Source organism: Seriola lalandi, unplaced genomic scaffold (genome assembly GCF_002814215.2).
Source record: "Seriola lalandi dorsalis isolate HSWRI2012SDOR001 ecotype SW California unplaced genomic scaffold, Sedor1 jcf7180002054581, whole genome shotgun sequence".
NCBI classification, from domain to species: Eukaryota; Metazoa; Chordata; class Actinopteri; order Carangiformes; family Carangidae; genus Seriola; species Seriola lalandi.
This window is the reverse complement of record NW_019525134.1, coordinates 3,336,677-3,355,306: the sequence shown is the minus strand read 5'-3', so window position 1 is coordinate 3,355,306 and position 18,630 is coordinate 3,336,677. Positions and strand designations below refer to the sequence as shown.

The following is an 18,630-nucleotide window of genomic DNA, read 5'->3' as shown; positions in this document are numbered from 1 at the left end:
AGTCTAGGCTTCCATGATTAGTTCTCCAAAAATAACACTGCAGTATAAACAGGCTCAGACGGCATATGATATTTCCAGTGAGTGACTAACAGCTAATCTTATCAGCGTCCACCCAGAGAGTGTTTGGAAAGTTCAACACCAACAATAAAACTTGAGCATGAAAAATATGCTCACATCAAACACCGGCGTCACACAGCGCCATCTGTGGAGCCAAGTTTAAAAACTGAGGAGGGAAAAAAAAAAAAAAAAAAAACGAGAGCAGGAGAATCCATTTCCCGTGAATCTGGTCTAATTCCTGAGGTCATTTCCTGGAAATGGTCATAACAACCTCAGTAAAGACAAACAAGTGGGAGGCTGGGTAGGATGTTTGACTGCACTTTACTGAGCCCCACTCTTGCACCTTCTATTGTCTGTGTTGCTGGGCAGTTTATTGTGACCCAAACATTTTGGTTGCTCATAACACAACCACGCAGAGGGCAGTTTGCCTTTCCTTTGTTCATCCGTGTCCAAATAAACACATCTGATAAGTACACTGCATAACTTACATAACCATCCATCACTGTATTCTACTCTGCAACAACACATTTGAGTGGCATGTGATAATTATATAAATCTAATGTAATGATGATGTTTATAGCGCTGGAGAGACTGCAGCACATTTCCCCTTCCTTGGCGTCGCCTCGTGTGTGAGTGTGTGTGCAGGAGCTGGAAAGCAGCGCAGCACACGGCTGCTCAGGCACATTCTGTTAAGCACTGTATATAACAATAAACCTCAAGTGGCTCCTGCGCCGCATCAACCGGCACATTCATCTTTTATTACTTGGTTTTGTTTGTTTTCTCCCTGTGGCCCTTTTTCTGATTGAATGAACTGAAAAGGCTGGAGATTTAAGCTTAATAATACCTCCTGCTCCCACATCCCCGCGCCACATCTCCGAAAAGCCTCCCACCCTCCTTTAAGCTTCACACAGCCAATTGTGAGTTCTGCTTTTCTTTTTGCAGAGGGGACTGAGCTCTTTGTGTGACTGCTGCTGGAAAAAGATAGGAGTGAGCCTGACCTTCGCTATGTGAGGGTAATTTTAATGATCTGTGCTAGTGCTTCTGATTCCTTTGGATTTAATATTTGATGAACAGGCTGGATTGGATGAAAACATTAACAGATTTAATGTCACAAAGCTGTATTTTCATATACATCTGCACAAACATCTCACAGAACACATCATATTATTTTATTGTTGCGCATCTATTTCAAGAATAGAGGATTTGTCTGGCTCTTACCTTCCCAGGGGGATGGCCAGGTAGAAGACAGACAGCATCATGGTGCGGCTGTTATTAGTGAACAGGTCTCCTATGATGGTGGGAGAGATGGAGGAGTAGCTGGACTCACCGATGCCCACCAGTCCCCTGGAGAGCACAAACAGCCAGTAGTACTGCAGAGAGGGAGAAAGACAGAGACAGAGGCAAAGAAACAGGAGTTTTATTATCAAACTTTCTGTGAGAGCAGAATGTAAATCCAAACTCCACTTTTCCTGTCTTTTTCATATTGAATAATTTCCATTGGGTAAAAAAAACAGCTCAACGCTACTTTTAGCCTTCACAATACTTAGTAGTAGCAGGTCTGCGAATCTCACACTTCTTCTGATGCATCTGTCTACCAGATAATCAGAGCTGGACACATGGGACATACAACACTGTGAGTATGTGCTTCTTCATTAATGAGAAGAGACGACGTTCACAAGTTTGCTCCCATGATTTTGCTGCAGTACGTGAACGTACAAGCTGATCTTGAACAGCAGGTAAATGTCTTTACAGACGAGAACAAAGTTGGTGAAGGTTATCTTGATCAACCAAGAATAATTTCAGCTCATGGAAGTGTGAAATAGCATCACGTCAGCATAGAAGAGCTTAATGCGTTCAATCTTGTTTAGTCATATTAAATTACCATGGCGCATTATCTTCTATTGCATGCTGATAAATAAAAAAAGACGAATACTTAAAAGGCTTATGCAGGAGGATGCACACTGGCAGGGGCACCTGTGTAGGCAGCTGGATTGTTAACTGTTTCCATGGCAACCACAACTCACTGCATGCAGGCTACTATGTCTGCTTTTTAAAGCAGAAAGAAATGTGGTTCCCCTGCACACTGGAATGATGCACTAAATCGTGGACAATCCCATTAGTAAAATTGGTTGCATGTAGAACTGATTTGTCAGCAGGATTATGCAAAACACACTGAACCAATTTGCACCGAACTTGATGGAGGGATGGGGCACGGGACAGGGAAGAACTCATTAGTTTTTGGGGCAGATCCAGATAATTTATTGTGAATTAAATGTATGTGTATGTTATTTGACATTGGAGTGCCCTTCTACTTAATGTTGCGTCCTTTTTAGCTTTACCACCTTAAACATGTACGAGCTCCCTGTGGGCTCTAATAATGTGAGTCTGTGTGTGTGTGTGTGAGTGTGATAAGGTTACAGTCTGTAAAGGGGTTGTCAGCTGTGAAAAGAGATTAATGATGGCGCTGTAGGTAGAGGCAGAGCTAAGACGGTGACCCCAGAGCTGACCTGAGCTCTCAGCCGTCACTCCGGGCCTCATGCTGGTGGATGGGACTGACATGTCATGAGGTCATACACACAGCCATCAAACACACACACACACACACACACACACACACACACACACACACATATTATTTTCACTGTGTGTTTACTGCTGCCTGTGTTTTTGAGCTTCTGGTTTCACATATGTCAACTACTGTGTTTACGATAGATCCCAGCGGATCTTTCACTGCTTTATATCTTTGTGTTTGTCACGTTGTTTTGAGGGATTCACAGACAGTCTATTTTCTTCTTTTAATGGCCTGCTGTTTAGTGGGATCATGATGCTAGCTCTTGTGTGTGGTCACCAGACCATCATTGCCACTTGGGACAGAAATGCAAGTAACAGTGAAAACAACAACCACAACAAAAAAAAAAAGCTCCAAAGAGTAATGGCGTGAAAATGAGGTTCAGAAACTGCAAAAGCAGGTCGAAGACTATAAAGAGATAAAAGAGATTAAGGAGGTTTAGGGAAAATCTACTTCAACTTCAAACAGCAGCTCTGTCAGGCTGCGCAGGCACAGCAGTGCTTTTGAAATAAATGCTGCTATCAGCATGCTAACATGCTTACAATGACAATGCTAGCATGCTGATGTGTGTTCTTTTTGTGCATTTTACAGCACATAGACACAGAGTCTCCCTTAATGCAAAGAAAACTCTGCAGGACCTCGAGGGTTTGACACTAATGTGGCACTTTGCACTTTGAATAATGCCATTTTGACTAAAACGAGGTGCTATAATTTACTTTTCCTCTTTGTTATATGGACCCATTTACCAAAACTGAATTCTGTCAATCTGCATGTGGAGAGACGAGAAAGAACTTTTTTTTCTCAGGTCACCAAAGAGGCAATAGACAAGTCTCATAATATCTTGAGTCTAATAGGTCACACCAGGACCTTTAACAACTTCACATTTGGAAGAGAAGAGCTGCACCTGCACCTTGTACCTGTAACGTTACGACAGGGATCATCAGTCATTGCGGCAGCAGTGGTCGCTATCCTTGGTCCACCTTCTTTATATTCATGAGATAAGAAATAAAATGACTCATGCTCTTCATTGGATAAAATTATCTTAGAGATAACGTGAAAGATAAAGGATAATTCGATGCATGTTATCAAAGGGGCGTTTCCGCTGCAAGACATTCAGCTGTTTGACTCACAGTGAGGAGCAGTGAGCTTCAGGCAGCCACTAATGCGTTTTAAAATTTCAATTGACCTGCAAGTTATCATTTAATGACGATAATCTGTTGTGGTCATGCAGAAGAAAGTACGCAGTTTAACTTTAAGACAGTGGCAAATTTCTCTTATGTAAGATCAGAATTCTGTATCTGCTGCAAGTCTTTCCGAAACGCCCCAGAGTGTTAAATGCATAATGATAGGACTCAGTTGTAAGTGGCCATTAACATTTCATTACATGTCATGCCTTTCATCTCTCAGTGCTATTACATAAGAGCCATCTTGTCTTGTCTCAGTTGATTGGCATGCCCAGGAACATGTCTGGAGGATGGAGTTAGAGGAATGTGGGGGCTGAGGACCACTCTCCATCCCCTCATCACCAGTGAGCAGCCTTTGGGTCATTTGTCAGACAGGAAGAGGCCCTTAATTTCATCTTAGCCATAAGCATGTGAATGTATTTCCTGCTCACGAGTCTATAGGGCATTTAAGTCAAAGGACGCCTTCCTGAGACCATCAGCATCTCTGAGCTGTCATTCCCCTGCACGGCTCTGGGCTGAAGCTTCAGCAGCGAACAGGCTTACTCAGTGCAGCGCTGCTCAGCAGACATGCCATGTGCTGCATAAATTTAACTAACGTGGCTTTTAATGCCGCATATCCCTGCCAGTCAAGCTACTTGCAGTTGTCAGTTCGTTAGATTTTTATTGCGACTGTCCGTCAAGGCTGTACGACCACCAAGGTCCGTCTATACACACACACACACACACACACACACACACACACACATACACATACAGTATACACGCACATGTGCAGAGCCTTTCACAGTAATGTGATGGCTACTCTCAGCGAGATACCCCTCCCCCACCCACATCATCACCCCGAAGATAATGTTATTGTTCAATGCTGCCCAGCGCACAGAGGCTTTCAGAGATATAAAATCTAAATCCACTTGTCTGGGGGCAGAGAAACGACAGTCTTATCTTCTAAAGCATTGTAACTGAGACAACTCTGAGGCACGGGCCTTCATTAGTTGATAGTGGCCAGTGAGAGAGAGAGAGAGAAAGAGAGAGAGAGTGAGGTATAAAGAATGTCTACACAGGCTAAGCGGGTGTCTGACTTAACAAGCGTGTCATTTCATTTCACTAGCCTTAACATTAAGCATATCCACATCATAACAGAATAATTAGCTCGCCAGTGAAGGCCGTATCACATGCGCAGCAGCCTGATAAAATAACACTGAAGCGCTTGCGCTGCAGTTGTTCCTGTGTTTCTATCTAGACTGTATATGCGATGTCGTACCTCTCTGCTGATGAAGGAGCTCGACAGAGTAACAATGGACCAGAAGAAAATGCCACAGCTCAGGATGACCTTTCTATTGAAGCGGTCGCCCAGGTAACCGAAGATGGGAGCTGCTACCATGAAGCTGCAGATGAAGACTGCGGAGGGAAAAGAAAAGGGAGAAAATGTTACTTTAAGTGAAATGACTGTTACTGACGCAGATATATATTTATCATTTGTCATATTTACAGTCTAATGTGCTGACTTCACTTTGCTGTAAAAAAACCAAAAAAAACAAAAACCTTGAATCTTGACTAAACTAAGCCGAGTATTTCAACTCCCCGGTCGGCTTATTAAGTCAAGACCTGCCAAGATCAACTGTGTGATACCAGTCAGCCAGAGACTCGGTGAAGGACTGCCAGAGGACACCTCTATTCAACTCCAGCCAATTAGTGTCCCATCATACTTCACCTGCTTGCTACAAGGAACCTGGCAGAGGGACATTACATACCGACAGTACAGCACCGAGGAAGGTGATGTTTCTTTTACAGGATTCAATTTGTGGAGAGAGCGGGTGAGTAGTTGTAGAAGTGTACTGCCTTACAGTGGGGTTCAGTAAATGTGAAACCCATTACCTGCTTGTCGTGCAACATGACAGTGGACTTCATCTTTCAATCACAATTCATATATAAAAATGTAAATTCTATAAATACCAAAATAAATACCAAAGCTAACGTTGAAATGACTGTTAAGTGAACCTGTGCTGTCGGTTCTTTGTATGCTGGAGCACATTAAACGTCATGTAGACTGCTGGGAGAACGAGCTGAGCTTGGAGCAGATGACCGTATAAAAAAGAATCGGTGACGGGCTGTCAAGACGTAGAAAAAAAATGATGGAAACCTGGTGTTCAGAGCAGACTGACGCCTGAGCTTTTGTCTCACGGGGATTACTTTTACATACATTCACGTCATTATTTGATATTTTGCCCACGTTTAATATGGACGTCCGACATTGCAACATAATATATGACAGAAAATAAGGAATAGGTCCCTTTAAAATGGGTGGAGAAAACACATGAGGGCTTAATGCAGTACTGCTTGAATTAAACTGACAATTAAACTGATGCAAGACAATTAATAGCAATACATCACAGCACTGATTTTTTCCCTCTCTATTCTAGGGAGAGCACCGTGTCGGCTGTGTGGCAATGAATAATTCCTCCATCTTAATTTCTTACAGCTGAACTTATGTTCCAGTGAAAGGAGCACAAGTGCTTTAAAACATGTTCCCCTAATTGTCCCACTGCTGACCGGACAGCAGCGGAACTGTTCTCAGAGCTTTTAGTCAATATTAATGAGGAAGACCAACCCAAACAGACATGAATTTTTAATGCTCTCAAACTGAGTTTCGTGTCTTTGCAGAGGAGAAAGGGCAGAGATGTGACTCGTGACAGCGAGCTAGGGAGGCAGGCTGGAGTGTTTTGACACATCATCAGCATAAACATACAGAGGAGGAAGGGAGGAGAGGAGATGAGAGAGAGGAGAGGAGGGGTGTGTTATATAAGACAGAGGCATCAGAGTCCCACAGCTGCTGAGGCCAGCCAACAGGATAAGGGACAGTAATCAGATTATAGCATAAGTGTAGTTTTGAACATGTGATATTATGACACGACAAAAGAAAAGTCCCTTCATAACCCTATTTTAGGGAAGTGTTGCCTAGTGTAAAAATGTTATATAACTTATACTGCAGGTATTTAAACAGAATATAGTATATAATATATATATAGACATAGAATATAACACAGACAGAAAAAGACAGAAAACCATTTTATATGAGATGGAAACCAAAACCCACTGAATAATTGTAATCATAATAAAATAAAAATAAAGTTAAATGATAGAACACATAGAATGCATTAGATTTGAAAAGAAGTGCAGCGGTGCGAAACTAAGTGCAAAAAAAATAATTTCAAGCCTGTATCAGGAAAGTCAGAGCTTAAAGGCTGAAGTGAAGAAATATGTTTTTAGTTTTTGTTTAATAAAACAACCAACAACCAGCTTCTCCAGATGATTGATTTTCATGTCATAGCCATTCGTATCAAATTCTGCACTCAGTGTCTAACGAGAACCGAGGCCTCATTTCCATCAGTGGCAACATGTACATAAAAAGTGATCGTCAAAAGTGTGATTCTGAGAACTTTGAAAAGGTACAGTTGGTGGCAGATAGCTTTTCTTTAGTAAAAACTCACCTCCCTGTGAAATTATTTCTTATCACAATAATATGTTAATTTATACAAAATCAAAACCTAAGTTTAAAATAAAAACCCAACTTAATTTCTGTTTAACTACTTTTTTTTTATAGGCAGGTATCTTCTGCTGTGAATTCACTGTGTTATTTCGAGGGGGAAAAAAAAATCCCATTTCACAGAGTGATGTTAAAATGTAATTTACAGTCTAATTTAAATCTAATTTCCATTTTTATTAATGAATGAATCAGTTACGGTTTGGGTTTTTTGACGGTGCCGGAATTACTTCAGCGGATTGTTACAGATAATGAGTCTCTCCCACCTCCTCCCCATGCTCTCTCTCTCTACCTCTGAGTCTCACTACTCCTCCTCTTATTGCCTGCACCCCCCCCCCCCCTTTGTGTCCCTGTCTGCGGCCTCCATCACAAGCATTTATGTTGCTAAGTGCTGCACGTTTATTGTGTAATGCTAAATGACTCTGATGACTGGTCTGTGCAGGTCCAGCTCTCTAAAGAGCTTTGGCAAGTCACCCTGCAGCCACAGCACTGCTGGAGAGAACCCATGTACACACACAGGCCACACACACACACACACACACAGAGAGAGAGTGAGCGAGTGAGCTGGGTGTTTTGCAGGGCATACTGGTGATAAGATAAAGAAGAGGTCTACAATCACTCACCAGCAGCTGGTCCACCTGGGTTTTAAAAGCCAGGGGCCACGGATCATCTCTCTCACTCTTTAGCAGTTAGTCAAAAAATACAGTAGATATCCTCACATCATTAGCTGGCATTAACTGGCTTATTCTAAGTCATTAGCAGGACCACACAACACCATCTCCCTGTGTGTCTAAGCTATTTTGTGATTTGTTGATAAGCTGCAACATTTTCTTATGACTCATTCACATTTATTTAGTGATAACCTTGCTTCTCTCTGAGGAGGGAGAGTGTGGTGTATATATTTAAGCGTACATGCTTGGTGTGAGTTTAACTCCAGTTCAAGCGAAGAAGAGACTGTACAAGGGAGAAGGAGATAAGAGTCCTCGGTACAAACCAAATGTCTGTGTCACTATTTTTAGGGTTAATCTAGTGAAAACACACACACAGTGTATTTGGAAGCAACAGAGTGACCCAACAGAACAAGTGTGCGGTGACGTAGATAAACATTTTCTCAAGAAGCTTTGAATTCTAACGAAGTAATATACATGGAAGTTACTGTCACATGTCAGTTGAGGAGAGATATTTCCTTTCTTGACGGAAAGCATAGGGGAACATTGTCAAGGTGTCAAGGCCACAGAATCAGGGTGTGTTAGTTTCAATACCGCTGCATTTTCTCTCTTCACATTTTCTCTAATCAGCCGGCACGAACAGCCCTGCCAGGCTCCAGAGATTTGGCTTTAGAGAGGTCGTCTAGCTATATTTGACCTGATTTATGGCTGTTTGAAATGTGCATATCCTCAATAATCTAGCAATAATGCTGATAAAGAAATGTCACTGCGAATAAAACCGTAAAATATAAAATATATATCGACAGAGGACCTGATTCTTTTCATTATATAAAAACCAACAGGAATCTTTCATGGAGCCGTTTTGTTGTAATTAATCCAATGTTACACTAAATCTGTTACAAGACTGTGCACATGGAGCCTGGCGTTGGATAATCTGCATCATATAAAAAACATGCTGTCACTGAGACTGGATGCTCACTGATATCACACGTGAAATTTACGGAGGCTCATCTGCTCCCAGGAAATACCCTGTCACTACAAACACTGACTATAAAACAGCCCCACTGTTCTCCTGTCAGTCCTGACTGAGGGCTGCAAATCTACAAGGGCCCAAATAAAGACATCTGTCATACTTGGAAACAAAGCTTTTCCTCCTTCTAGTATCACTCAGTTTGAGAGATCCGAGATGTTTTTCTTTAAAAATAAACCGAACCTCATCCATGAGACTACATCGTGTTCAGTTTGTCTAGTGCAGAACACTGAATCTTGTGTGAGCAGCGAACTTAGTGAGAATGGACGTATTGACAAGAAAATAAATGTGTTCGGTCTATTTCAAGACATTGTAGGAAGGACAAACAAACCACGGCTCAGAATAAGTCTTCACAGATGCTAGGTCACACCCAAAACTCTCAGTGCCGGCAGTGAGAACTACAAGTCTTCATAGGAAAAGCTCAATTATTCTCATTGTGCAGAGGACGTGCCTAATTGCACTCTGAAAGACTTTAAATGTCGAACAGGTAGCTGGACAGGTGTGATTTACAGTAAACACCTCCTGAGTATGAAATTTGCATAAAATGCAGCCTGTCCTCACAAGTCACATTCCTGCCTTGACCACTATTGTCTCTTTGTTTACTCTTGTTTATGTAGTGGAACACCGCAAGGCCACATGTTTGTGTGAGCTCCACGGTGGCATCAGAGATAAGCCCTGGCAAATCACCAAAGATGGTTATCTTTAATAAATAAAGCGCATACGTAGCGAACAGCGGCAGGAAAGCTCCAGCAGCGAGGGGCTGGTGTCTGGAGCGCACCACAGACGTCCTATGTGGATGTTTACACTGCGGGCAGAAGGGGAGGAAAAGTTTTCATAACCTCATTTATGAGACAATGGTCAGCTTTGACTACTTCTCACAACCAACTTTTAGAACAAGCCAGTTCACCAAGACTGCATTTTCAGTAGCGTGTCGAAGCAAGATTTACCTTCATTATTGATTCTGTTTCCATCTTGACAAACGAATTGACACACGTGGAGCAGAAAAAACAAATGAGTCAGTTCTCAGTGTTGTGCAAATTAGGCAAAACCTAAGCAGAAAGACAGGATGTATCTCCTGAGGGAACAGCTTCTTTCTGCTAATTACAGTATTTACTTTTGGTGTGTATCATTATGATGACCGTAAATGACAATGGCGGTATTGCGTAGCCGTCTACTTCTGAGGGAAGTGACTCAACCGTAGACTGAAAAAACACTTTAACAAGCCCAACAGTATCAGCTCTGCCTGGCATCCTGCCTTTATCATTCGGCTTATGTAACATATTAACAAACACTGATTCCTCTCTCTTAAAATCACTGTTTATCTCCTCTTAGGCTGTGAGTAATTGTCAATTCTACACCAGCGGCCTAAAGTGAAGAAAACTGTTGCAGTTAATTAATAGCAAGGACGCCAGTGGTTAAATTATTGTGTATTCTCAAAGCCGTGCGGGGAATATGGAGGCGCTTCGTTGTAACCTCACCGAGTCGTTCGAACCATTAAGGTCACTTATTAACGTTAGCTCATCTGACTGCAGGGACGCCTTTGAGGCCGGTCTACGAGAAGTGGTTTTGTATTTTGAACCCTCTACAGAGGAGATGAATTAATCATTATTCCCTCTTATCTATTTCATTCTCTCGCTCAGGCTTAAAGCAAAAAAAAAAAAGTCTCTTGAACTTTGTGTACTTCTGACGGAATACATAACAGCAGTCCTGCAACTGAACTCAAATTTCTTTCACAAAGAATACAATGGATCCTAATATCAGTCTTATATGTGCCTCAGGTAGGAGTGTCAAACCTGCTCTGATGTTGTCCTCTTTAAATACCAAATGAGACGCTGTGCATGTTTCTCACAGTCTCTCAGAGAGCAAATTACATCAATTACCACAGTCTTAGGACATTCCATGAGAAGACAATGGCCGTGAGAGAATAAGTCAAAAGCAGACACAGTAGCAGGTATAATGGGGACACTGGAGTCAGGTATTCGAGTTGCATTACTGTGTTGTTAGTGTGGCAGTAATACGCAGGTGAATCACGCTGCTGATTACTTCTTTCTCATGTGGATGAGGACCCGCATGGGCCACAGTATGAAACAGCAGAACCTGTCATCAATTAGCTAATGGCCCAGTACATTGTTTGCCAGGCTGGTTGTATACACACACAGTGTTCTCCAGGCTGAAATACATGTACTAATAGCTTACGGATATTTAAAGCTATCTTATTGTAAAGTTCTTGACTTTTAACTAACAAAGGTTTTTCAATTAACAATAAGCTATTAATTCTACAGTCATAAACGTCTGGTAAAGGTCAGTGAGCCCTGATGTGATCATTTATCTTCATTTATTATCATCGCCATCATCATTTATTATCTTTCACCATTAGTGGAACCTTATGAATCAATTAACACCTCATGAAGTACGTCTGATGGTGAACTGGTACCAACGCCTTTTAATTTAGAATTATCCTCTAAAAAATGGTTGGTTGGTTAAATTGGTCTAATTATGCCTCTTCTTAGTAGATAGTCTGATATGGGGAAATTCAGCATGTGTTTCTCACCACATATTCTCTGTATAAGAAAGAAAGAAGAAGAAAACATGAGTATCAGTGCAGATACCGGTGCAGTGGAGCCTCTCTGAAAATGCGGTTGGGTAGGAACAAATGAATGTATCTCAACTCAAAAACAGAATACAATCGAGCGAAGCTGCATCCCCATGGACAGACCCCTCCTTAACACACCCACACACACAGACACACAGACACAGACACACACACACACACACACACACTTTTCTCCTTCACATGCTACACAGATGGAGCCTAGAAACACCGGAAATCCAGTCCTGGCTTTGATTGGCCAGCGGAACAATACCCCTCGGGATGACTCACCCCCTGTGATTCAATGCCACTGTGAATAGAGCATCAGGGGGAGATGCAGACACACGTATGTTGAGTGTGTGTGTGTGTGTGTGTGATTGATATTCACAGAGTCTGTATGGATACATTTCCCTATGAAACACTAGTTTCCCCTGAAGAGAGCACCTGTGAGGCTCAGCATCCGGCTGTGGGATAGCAAACGCTCAGCAGCCCATTTGAACCTTTTTTTTCTTCTTTTTTTTTAAACAAACAACACTGAAACACTTGTATGGTTATATATGGGATAATTCACGTTTCTCTTGATGATGAATAGACAGTGATTTAGTTTGAAAAAGTGGAATTGAAGGTGCTGAGAGGCACAAAAATAGAGCATGACTTAATCTCCACCCAAAGCAGATGTGCACAGAAACTATTCGGCTGCTTTCAAGTGCTCCCTATGAGCTCCTACCTCTGAGATCAGAGTTTTGAAGTGAATGTGGTTTGTCACGGATTCAAGTGAATGGTCCTGGCTGGAAATCATCACAAAAAGCAATCAGCTTTTTATATAATATAAAAATCGAGAGGCGCAGAGCTGCCTTGTGTGCTACAGAGGGGGGAATGTGAAATTGAAGGGAAACTCTTTAGGTTATTGGTAATGAAAATGTCCAACTGCACCTGTCACATATATGAGATGCAAACCATACAGTATCATAGTGTAATAAAGCACATCGTTATTGTTCTCTCTACCCACTAAAAGTCAGATCTCATCATGTCATATTTATGGAAATTCCTCCTTTTCATTTTCTTTTTAGGTTCATGATGTGGGTATTTCCCACCGTTGCTGAAGGCAGCGTCATCCTTGCAGCTGTGAAACCTGACAGTCTGACCAGGGGACATCAGCTCGAGGAATTCCACTGTCCGTCAGCTGCGAGAGACAGAATTAGAGGAATAGGAGAAGCACGTCCTCTGTGCAGGTCTGTACATGTCTGCAGGCTGGGCGTTGTCATTCAGAGCCATTTACAGCACCGCCGAGTGTCACTTTGACCTGTTCACTGTGGACGAGGTGTCTGGGTGTTAATGCTCATCGCACCGTAAACGCACTGCACCCACTACACTTCCATAAATACAACGTCCATCCCCAGGGTCTGTTGACTCTCCTCCACCTTTGTCCCTCTGCCCTTATCTTCCGCCTGCAACCGGAGGTGTTTGTATGAAGAGCACACTATGGATGAGTAATGTCTGTTAGTCAGTAAGAGAACGCTTCGTAACTCTTGTATTTTCTCAGTCTCAAGGTCTCAAGTCTCCTGTGACCTCTTTTATCATACAGACTTTATTTCACTGTGTATAAATTGGCTGCTTTTGATAATATTACCCATCAAACCCTCCAAAGAGCTTTGGAAATCGCAAACAACTCACTGCGTTATTGGTCAGGACCATTCAGTCTGACACTATGTGAGATTTTGCGGCTGCGATTTTTCAGGGACATCTCTGTGTGTTACTACAGTGTTGTGGTGACATGACCTGAACCATGATACACCTGTCATTTAAATATCATCTTATCATTACCATTACGCTTAGTAGGGCACCGGCATTGTTGAGGGAATACAACAGGTAACCCAACCCTAACCCTGCATACCACTGTCACGGATTTCATCACACGCTGAATATGTCAGGCACTCTGACCATATGTAACCCTTCCCAGAAAAAGGAACTCCGTACAGTCTGTTACATAAAATACTTCCGTTACGGACACATGCTTTAAAGACACCAAATGAATTAATCTGACCATGATATCAGACGGCCACTGCTGTGTGTTTGGCGTGAGCTGCTGGCTGACACGCCTTTCTGCAGATTCAGTTTTTTATCTCTTTCTTCACAGGACGAATCTTTCACAATAGAAGAATTTCAGGTACTTGCGGTAATCCCGTCTGATGTCTCCACAGAAACCACAGGTGTCCCGGTTGAAGCCGATCTTTTACAGTTATGCACACGCAGGAATGCACCTGAAACTTTCAACCGAGACATGTGGAGCAGCGCTTCACGAGAAATAACAGGTAGAGAAATCCTGATTGTTTCCAGGAGGAGACATTGGAACAGACACACAGCAGTGTGAACACCTGGAGGAATCTTTTATTGGTTGTGCCAGTACATAGAGTTTTAAAATCTTTATGCTGCAACTCTCCACATGATTATTGATTGTTCGTTTATTACATCTGACAGTTAATCAGCATAATGAATAGTAATACAGAGGCTGTAATGGTATGGTAAGTTAACTTCTGAACTGTGGTTGTGGAGACTTAGCAGCATGTATTTGTTTAACAGAATGCAGCCTGGAGGTTTGCACTGTCCCCTGTGTATTAAATTTAACACAACACTAAATTCTAATGCTGTTTACTTGAGTTCTGGGTATCATAAAGAGTCAGTGCGTGTCCATATGGAGCAGAGTAACTCGCACCAGGCTCTGTCTGCTTGCAGATGAAATACGAGCAAGAGAAAAATCAATATTCATTACTACAAAGGCTGGATAAGATGTTACATATTTTATTATCTTGATCTTGCTACTGCTGACTGAAGATCGTCTGAAAAACAGAAGAAACACTACAACACAGAGCGGAAGAAAGACATTCTGGTGTTCAGTGTGTTAGTGTTTTCTACTATGTGTCCAGCGCCGGTGGGCGTGGCCGCTTTGTTTCTTACTCTAATGATTAATGGGACTGCCTGTGGAGGGTGCGACACATAACTTTTGTTTGAGTTGGACACTAAAGCCGACCAGTGTGTCTTACTGAAACTGAGACATTCTCATACATACATCACATTTCTGCCTCCTGGATTCCCCTTCATGTGGCGCCCCAAACATTTCTGCATTCCTCGCATTTCTGATCACCACTAATTCTCGAAGAAACCCATCCGCTCAGACTTCACCAGGGTTGGATTACCAGCGCGTTGGCTGCTGTTTGATAAATGCCACATGCAGCCCTGGGAAATACCCCGGCAGCGCTCTCTGTCTTGTCTGTTTCTGTCAAACTCAGCGGCTAATTCCTGCAGAAGCTGCCACCAAGTGCTACCTAATGCCAACTTAAACCTCTTTTATTTTACTCAATCTTTCAGCTTCTCTCAGAGCTGATAGCTTGTCATTGCTGCTGCTGCTGCTGCTGCTGCAGATCTCTCTCTCTCAGATACCTGCTCAATGTGAGAGCTGCAGCTGGGGAGAATTACACGCTGCTACAAATACCAGCCTGGCTGAAAGGAGTGCCTGGGAACATCATCTTTTTAACATTACCAGCACATACCATAAGCAAACACATATGGTAGGAATAAAGAGAGGTGCTTGCCTTTTTTGAACAGTAGTGAGATGTGCATTCATTCGTGTGCACATGCAATCCAGACTGCAGCATTAGTAAAAACATGCAGTTATGGTGACATGGCACTGAGATGAGCTCCAGCAGCAGAGCGTGAGGAGATTTTTCTTTTCTGCCATTTTCCCGCAGCAACTACACGAGCAGCCGACTTAATGACAAGCTCCGGCCGAAATGACAGAGGACCCTACTTGTCTGTGTTTGTGTTCTTGTATGCGTCCCTTTTTATTGGGATTAATGGGGTATGAAAACCAGGGCTGACACACACACACAAAGTACATGCACATTTCTCATTACTCACACACTTACATAGACTAAATGAGCAAGCAGCAGCCCATATCTCGGTGAGGTATGTGTGAACCGAACACGTTAGACTAAGAGGGGTGTGGAGTGTGTGTGTGTGTGTGTGTGTAAGTTCCTTATTGATCTGTTGATGTCACTCGGACCAGAAAGAGTTGAGCAGCCTCCCGTGGCGTCAAGCAATCGATCAATGTTCAGCCTCTGTTTCGGAGAAGCAGGAAGAAATATTGTTGTCATAAACGCTTGGTCACTCCCACGGTGACTAAAAGCCTATTTTTAAATCACAACACCCCACCACTCCTTCCTTTGTGCACTTTCTGTGGTACTTAAAATTAAGGAGTGACCAGAGATCTCACTGGGCATTTACATGAAAAAGGGCTTGACAGCATGCTTGCTTAATTGGCCATGAAATCCTGATTGGATCGGCAGTCACTCAGCTATTGGTTTGTCGACAGGAAGTGAGAGAGAAGGAAGAAAAGAGTAGGGCGCCAATCATCGGCCAACAGCTGCCTTCCTCCGAGACATGGCCTATAAAAAACAGCCTGAGATGGAGACACACACACACACACACACACACACGCACGCACACGCTGTGATGTTGATGCATCATCAGGTCATCATTCTATTCTGGTCACAGCAGGAAGAGGGGCTGCTGAACACCATCGCAATGCAATTATTTGGCCTGAGGAATCAATAGTGGAGAAGATTAAACCTTTTTCTGCCACGCATGACCAGAGGGAGGAAGTCACAGGTGGCCCGTTCTTCTCCCTCCATTCCCCTTCATGCCCCTGACTCAACTAACTCCTATAAGGTGCCAGTGGGAGTGACAACAAGGCTACAACAGCTGCTGCTGATAGAGAGAGAGAGAGAGAGAGAGAGAGAGAGAGACACGTGGGGGGGACGGGACGTACCAAGGGACACCAATGACGGCTAGAGACAAAATAGGAGCAGCTGTGAGTGGCCAAAACAGCTGATCAAGTACTGATAACTCAACTACAGAGTGTGTAAAGGGAAATCAGAGAGGCCTCCATTCAACAGTAGGAATTTTTGATTTACACTGACCATAAAGCGATACACTTAGCTACACTCAGATCCAGTAAGTATCAGGTTCCAGACGGCCACAGCTCACAGTGCAGCACGGGATAAAGCCTCAGTGGTAAAAAAACCTGACTTCTGCTAATACATTGCTGACTTGTTGCGGTTGCGGCTTAAAGCTTTCTTGTGTGCAGAATAAGTCTGATGTGTTAGCGGAGCTCAAGCCGTAACACACAGCACCTGTGGCCTCATTCTTCACAGCTCACATACTGGCCGAATGGCAGACTGACACCATGTTAAGACTGGTGCAATTGGTGTGTGTGTGTGTGTGTGTGTGTGTGTGTGTGTGTGTGTGTGTGTGTGTGTGTGCGTGTGCTGGTGTCGTGTTTCAGGCAAGGTGGGCAGCCACACACAGAACAGGGCACAGACAGTCTGCGAGCTGTTTTGAGCGCCGGCTCCTTATTAAGCCGCCGCCCCTCTGTACATCCAGTCTGGCTGACCCCAATAACTCTGCTTCCATGCTAAACCAGGAGGAGGATAATTACTATGCCAGCTTCCAGTATTGGAGATAATTCAACTCATTAGGATTTTTTTTTTTGATTAGCCTCAAAGCACTGGAACATAATAACCTCAGCATGTTAACAGGAGGAGAAAGCTTTCTCTCATATTTCTCCCTCTAGTTAACAAAAGGACTTAAAACTCCCCTCAACCAAAGGTAATACCATCCAGGTGAACCCCCTCTCTTCTTCCTCTCCTCCATTAACCTTTCCTGCCCCCTAGTACCCTCGGGACTGGTCCTTGTTCACAGCTGTGTGTGAGTGTCACTCACTTCAGATAGCCGCTGCCTACAGGCCCTTTTCAGCGGGAGAGCTGAGCTCAGGCCGTCCTGGTGCTCTGACAGGTCTGCTGAGCACAGGTGAGACCATCTCCACTTGCTGATGGACGGAGCCGGACAGCTCCAGGCTTAGCATGCCTTTAGCTCAACCTGACTGACAGCTATGAACATCTCATCCTCTTACACAGACAGCTGAGACCTCAGCTCCCCGGGCAGTAATGACACTCGTGCACACACACACACACACATGCACAACAGAAACAAGCACATACCTCATGTCAATTTGTGTTGTGTAAGATGCTTTTTAAAAGAGTCGGTGTTGCCAAATAACAGAAATAACTGGTGCTGCAGAGGCTGAGCTCACCACAGGGTATTTTCCATGTGTTGTCCTTTAACATGTAAACACCAGTTTACACCACAGCATGGCAAAAACCATCAATCATACCAAGACATTCAGTCTCATGAGTGTCTGACAAGACTGATGTTTCTTATCTTTCTGCTATGGAGGGACATTTTTCTACTTTTTCTTCTAGCACTTAATAAATCAACCCAGGGAAAATACAAGACTTAATAAAAATGCACTTGATTTTCATTTGGAAACAAAATGACTTAATGCCACTTATCAAAAATTAGACTAAAACTACACAAAAGTAGTAGACAGTTTTTGTAGTGCAACAATCAAAATGCAAACACTGCAGCAGGTCTAAAGGGCTCCCTGTGCTCAGTCAGGCTAGTATTTCGTAAAAGAAAACAACTTGTCAGTAACATGTAGATATGGGAAATTTTTCATTCCTGGAGTTCTGATCAAGAGCCAAAGAAAAGGGTTGAAACTTTTCTCCTCTTCTCAAACGGAGCCAGATCAGAGTTCAGAAAAAGGGAACGACTCAGTCTTGTGTTTGTTCTAAGACTTGGATCCTGCAGTGTGTGGTCAGTGTTTTTTAAAAGTGTGAGGGTGACCTGGCAGCAGACAGAGAGAGAGAGAGAGAGAGAGAGAGAAAGCCTCAGCACACACAACGCCCACTGCTTATAAAACACCTACGTGGGCAGTTTGCATTCCCAGGTGCACAAAAGCTGCCAGGCCAGAAGGAGCGAGGCAGGAGAGAAGGCAGAGCTGGCCTGGTCTGCAGGTGCTCACAGAGGCAGGGATTGTTCCCTCTGGAGACGGAAGCGGGGGGTAAGGGTGTATACTGTAAACATATACACACAC

The 18,630-nt window shown here is 43.2% G+C and overlaps 1 protein-coding gene across 2 annotated transcripts in view; it reads right to left on the bottom strand.

Annotated features, from left to right (window-relative positions):
- Positions 1–18,630, bottom strand: part of spns2 (SPNS lysolipid transporter 2, sphingosine-1-phosphate) — a 63,959-nt gene that overhangs the window by 23,966 nt on the left and 21,363 nt on the right. For both annotated transcript variants that reach the window (XM_023418251.2, XM_023418252.2), the window contains exons 3-4: positions 5,072–5,208; positions 1,276–1,427 (exon numbers count right to left, since the gene is read on the bottom strand). In XM_023418251.2, the coding sequence (XP_023274019.1) occupies positions 1,276–1,427; positions 5,072–5,208 (289 nt within the window). The remainder of the gene's footprint in view (positions 1–1,275; positions 1,428–5,071; positions 5,209–18,630) is intronic.